At 34.7% G+C, this 5,510-nt stretch overlaps 1 protein-coding gene across 1 annotated transcript; it reads right to left on the reverse strand.

Annotated features, from left to right (window-relative positions):
• Positions 1-299: 299 nt before the first annotated feature.
• Positions 300-1,460, reverse strand: LOC141620581 (uncharacterized). The gene has a single exon (XM_074437415.1). It carries the CDS (start codon positions 1,458-1,460, stop codon positions 300-302), a length of 1,161 nt encoding a protein of 386 aa, XP_074293516.1.
• Between the last annotated feature and the right edge of the window lie 4,050 nt (positions 1,461-5,510).

Below are 5,510 nucleotides of genomic sequence, written 5' to 3' on the forward strand. Positions count from 1 at the left end.
ATTTTGGATAGCAGTAATAATATCTCCCCCAACTATCTCCCAATTATCTTTAAAAAACTGGCTACTATAGCCATCTGGGCCAGGAGCCTTGTTCCCAGGAATGGAGAACATGGCCTCCTTAATTTCAGCTCCAGTGACAGGGGCAGTCAACAAAGAACAAGGAGCAGCAGTGAGACATTTACCATGCTGCACAATCTTCCTGTTTATAGGCCTAACTTCATGTGATATACCTAATAAAGACATATAATATTCCTCAAAAGCAGATTGAATCTTCTCAGGACTACTACACATCTGGCCATTCATATCTTTAACTTGAAACACCTATTCTTAGACCTCCTACTCTTTATACTAGCATGGAAAAAGGCAGTATTATGGTCACCCATTTGCATCCAGTCTACTTTTGCTTTCTGTCTCAAGAACTGGTCTCTAGCCTTTTGCAGCTCCTCCAGTTCCTTTGCATAAATTTTCTCAGTCTGATTCAATTCCACATTAAGGGGATCCTTGCTAAGACAATCTTGACATTGAGCCAAAGCAATCTCAGCTATATGAGTAAAATTTTCAATATCCCCAAACTGCTCTCTATTAAGTTTCCTGAAAGCACCCTTTAAAACCTTCAATTTCCTGACCACCCTATACATAGGAGAGCCAAACACATGCTGGTTCCACCCATTGCTCACAATATCCTTATAGTCAGGTGCAGAAGCCCACATATTAAAATATTTAAAAGAGTATCCATTCCTCCGCCTCTCCATTTCAAACCTAATGATGGCAGGACAATGGTCAAAAACACCTTCAGGCAAGAAATGAGTGTAACTATCAGGAAATTCAGCAAGCCACTCATCATTAATGAGAACTCTATCCAACCTACTGCAAACTTTAGATCCAACCTCATGCTTGTTTGTCCAGGTGTAAAAAGCACCCTTAGCACCCAAATCATACAACTGACAATCCTGAGTGACCTGAAGAAGAGGTCTCATCTCAGCATTTGTGACAGGAGCCCCTCCAATTCGTTCATTAGAGGCCATAATAGCATTAAAATCACCTCCCACCATCCATGGTCCAGTGATTCTACCATAGTAAGTACGAATGCTATCCCATAAAGGCTCCCTTTCAGCAAGCTTGTTCAGTCCATATATTACAGTAAACCAGAACCTATTCCTTCTTGCTTTATCAAGGACTTCTGAGTGAATACACTGGACTTGAATGTCAAGCACAGTAACATCATACAGACTAGGATCCCATAACAACCATATTCTGCCTCCATGATGAAGGCTAGAATTAGTACAGATTGACCAACTATCACATAACAAATTCCTTACATTATTCCCATTATTTGCTTTTATTTTTGTTTCAAACAAACCACATAAACCTACATTATTCCTTCCTAACAAACGTTTTATTTCTGTTTGCTTGTTAGGTTTATTCATTCCTCTTACATTCCATAGTCTAATACTACCCATATTGAGCAGTATCCTTACTAGTCTCCCCTTTGTCCACAACTCTATTCTCCATGATTCCCAACCTTGTTTTCTAAATAGATTGGGTTAAGGACTCCATGAAAGAGAGACCACCATGGGTGAATGTTCTCTTTTCACCATTGCCATGCCTTATCAATCTTGTAAGCAATCTTCTGGGCATAGTACTCTCCACCACCGGAGTGTTAGGAACAATCACAGGAGTTTTGATTGTCACAACATTCACAGGCGTGGTAAGGACTATTGGCTGCCTTGGTTTCACAACTGCCACTTTTGGAGGAGGTTGAACTTTCTGGTCAGGCTTGTTAACCACCTTCCTAGGTTTCCAGACCTTTTTTGTCACAGGCTTTGAACCATCCTTTCTACATTTTGCAGCCAAATGACCCAATCCCTTACATTTGGAGCATGACAGAGGTAACCAATCATACTGCACTCTTGCTCTCTGGTTTTTTCCATTCTCATCTATAAAAGTGATCTGATCAGGAAATTGTTGGCCAATTTCAACCTCTATCATGATCCTTGCAAAACCTAAAAAATTCTTATGCAGTGTATTCTAATCATATCGAATGAATTTGCCCAATGCACTGCTCAATTTTTTCAGGCTTGTCAGACCCCAAAATTTCACATCCAAATCATACAATTTCATCCAAATAGGGATACGCTTCACATCATGCTTAACTAACTCCGTATCAGGCTTCCACTCATTAACAATAACAGGGTTATTATCAAAGAGTAGATGACCAATGTTTAAGACAAATTGTTGCTGTTCTTTCGTTTTAAAACGGACTAAAAAGATCCCATTCGGCATAAATGAGATCTTATCAATCCCCTGAGCCTGCCACACCCTCTTTACAAAACCAATAAGCACAGAGCTTGGAGGGTTTGCTCCTAGAACGTAACAAAAAACAGAAGAGGACCAGAATTTTAGCTCACCATCCACATCTTCACGCGTAAGCTGAATTGTAGGCGTGTTAACCAAAGATTCCGACCTAGTCTGCTCAGGTTCCTCATGGTCAGATTCCTCCTTTTCCAGGATGGATTCCAAGTCTCCCTCAAACTCCTGTGAAGAGAATTTCAGCTGACGATGATGAGATTTTCCTTTATTCTTTGCTTGAACACTAGATTGTCCAGTATTTTGATTATTTTTGTTGTTTTTTTTGCTCAGAAACGACGCTAATCTGAGGATTTTTGGTTGTTTTTCTGGTAGAGCCATTGCCTGCAGTAAAAGAAAACACTCAGAATTAGAGAGGATTTTATCTCTCTATATTCTCTCTCATCCTCTATAAAAAGTAATGATTATTAAGTAATATAATATTACATAAAGTTTTTCTACGTGGTAGCCCGTGTTTCTTCGCATTCTACATGGTACCCCTATATTTTTGAAAATATAAGTGGTATCACTAAATTTACTAAAATGTTTTTAAAATATACAAACTACTAAAAATAACTATGTTTATATGTTAAGTTTTGTAAGGAAAATATGTTTACAATTGAGTAGACGATTTTTATGTTAATGACATGAGAAATTATTGGCAAAAAATTATTAAAAAATGTATAAATTAAACATTTAAAGAGGCGGGTTATAGCATTTTGGGTATTTTAAGATGTTTTTATTATGTTTAGGGGTACCACTAGTATTTTTGAAAAGCGAGAGGTATCACGTAAAATTCGAATAAATTAAATCCAAGGGTATCATATAGAAAAATCTTATTATATAAACAATATGAAAAAGTAGAAAACACTTTCCTTTAATATATTCATTTAAATATGTATACGTCAAGAATGAAAAATTGATTATGACTAACTAGATATTACTTTTAGTTAAATATTTTATATGTTATTTTATAAAAATGATATTTGAGAAAGTTCAACCTATTTTATTTACGGGTAAACTCTTAAACATAATTATATATTAGTTGTTAAAAAAAATGTGCAAATTTCTTATAGATATGTTTGACACATATCACATGTAAGACACAATCAAAACATTTGAATTAGTTTAGTTTGGACCCTATATGTTTGATACATAAATATCAAACGTTATACATACAAAATTAAAAATTGCATAAAATTATATTAACTGATTTGGAACATAACGTATCGTGAAATGATATAATTTGATAACTTAATGTTGATTATTGCATTATTCGAATAAATTTTATTTTAATTAATATGATATTTGATCAGTTACAATTTTTTGTGTAAAACGTTGATCATGCGTAATTAATTATAACTTATTAGTTTTAGTTAAAATTATGTGTAGTTTATTTTAAAACACGGAACTTAAACCTTAAAAAAAATTGAGAAAAAAATTAATTTATTTTTATTTATAGGTAAAAATATTAAAGATTATATATAAAGTATATTATTTTTCTTTAATTATAAAACTAAAATTTTAAAACAGGCCGCGCGAAGCGCGGGATACTACCTAGTATTTACTTATTTTTTAACCCTGTTGTTAGTAGTTGATCTTAAGTTCCATTTTTAATTTTATAATCTCCATTATAGCTATTGGTTCAAAATGAATATTAACAATTAGGCATTGTAACACAAGGTACATATATACTCCAAAATCATGAGGAACGGAATAAATAAGTAATTGACTCAAAATAAATGCTAGCTTTCTACATAAGAATAACAATTATTGTTAGCTTTACAATAAGAAAAAAGTAAATTAATTTGATCAAAAAGGAAAATCTATCACAAGTGTCCAACTATATCGAATTTGTCTTGGATGTAGCGAATATAAATAAAGTGTTGGACTCAAATTGAATTTTAAATCGTGCCAACCATGGGTGTTATATAAGGATAAAATAATATCATAATTATTGAGAAAGTTATAGAATAGACAAAGTTGAAGCGGTTATGTTTTTGAAAATTTTTACTTGCAACAAGTAGGGGCATGTAATTTTTCTATTAAATATGGGTATGAGAAGGCCTACATTTGTCATGTCATATCTCCCATTTGGCATCCTTACTTTTAGGCATCGCTTTATTTTCATTATGCGAGATTTTGTCGGGTATTTTAGTTCGTGTAGACTTTGGGAGTAAGATTCATTATCTTTTAGGAATTTCACACTAAATGCATTTCATCTTCTTCGCAATGATCTTCCGTATTGCTTTTACACAATTGTTAATGCGGAAGTTTGATCATGATTTCGACATATTAATGGTCAAAGTTGTAAAAGTTTGACCTCTAAGAAGCCAAATGGAAGAGTTTAAGAAGGGGAGAGTGTATACATCGTGAATTTTTTTAATATAACTCATCATAATAATATGCTCTACCAAATGTGGTATGCCGGCTACGTAATTGTAGAGGAACATTAACTCCGTAAGAGGATTACCTAACGGGACCTGTCTTATTATCAATCGCCCTAGAAAATTCATAGTAGAAGGGAAGATACTTACGGGTTCCAAAGTCGCAAACGGTATTGAACCCGAGGATAGTGATGACTTCCTCAGATACAAAGATTCTTTTCGTTCTTAAGTAGAGACAATATATACGTTGAGGTCATGCTACGTAGACGTGACAAATAAATCGGCTCGTGTCGGGTTCAGGTGTCACATTTAAACGGGTCGCGAACTCTTCAACCTAAACCCGACCCAATTAAATCTCGTGTCGTGTTCCTGTCGATCCAGTTACATTAATAGGTCATCAAAGCTCAACCCTAACCCGTGAATTTCGTGTCGTGTTTTCGTGTTATGTCATATTTGGAAAGTGTAAGTATATTTATGTGAGGATCAAGAAAATTAGGGATTAATTTAGTAAATAAGTTATTTGTGCCGGGTTCGTGTGTAGAGTGCTCAACCCAAACCTAACCCAATTAAATATCGTGTCGTGTTCGTGTCGACCCACTTACATAAATGGGTCGTTAAATTTTAACCCAAACCCATTAATTTCCTGTCGGATTCTTGTCGTGTTTTCGTGTCGTGTCATTGTTTCCCGACTCTAATGTTGCGCCATAACAATAAACAAGAGTTGGGACAGTTACTGTTGAAATTGACCCTGCCGAAACCAATTTTTATTAATGGCCA

The sequence above is a fragment of the Silene latifolia genome, chromosome X (assembly GCF_048544455.1).
Source record: "Silene latifolia isolate original U9 population chromosome X, ASM4854445v1, whole genome shotgun sequence".
In the NCBI taxonomy this organism is placed as follows: domain Eukaryota; kingdom Viridiplantae; phylum Streptophyta; class Magnoliopsida; order Caryophyllales; family Caryophyllaceae; genus Silene; species Silene latifolia.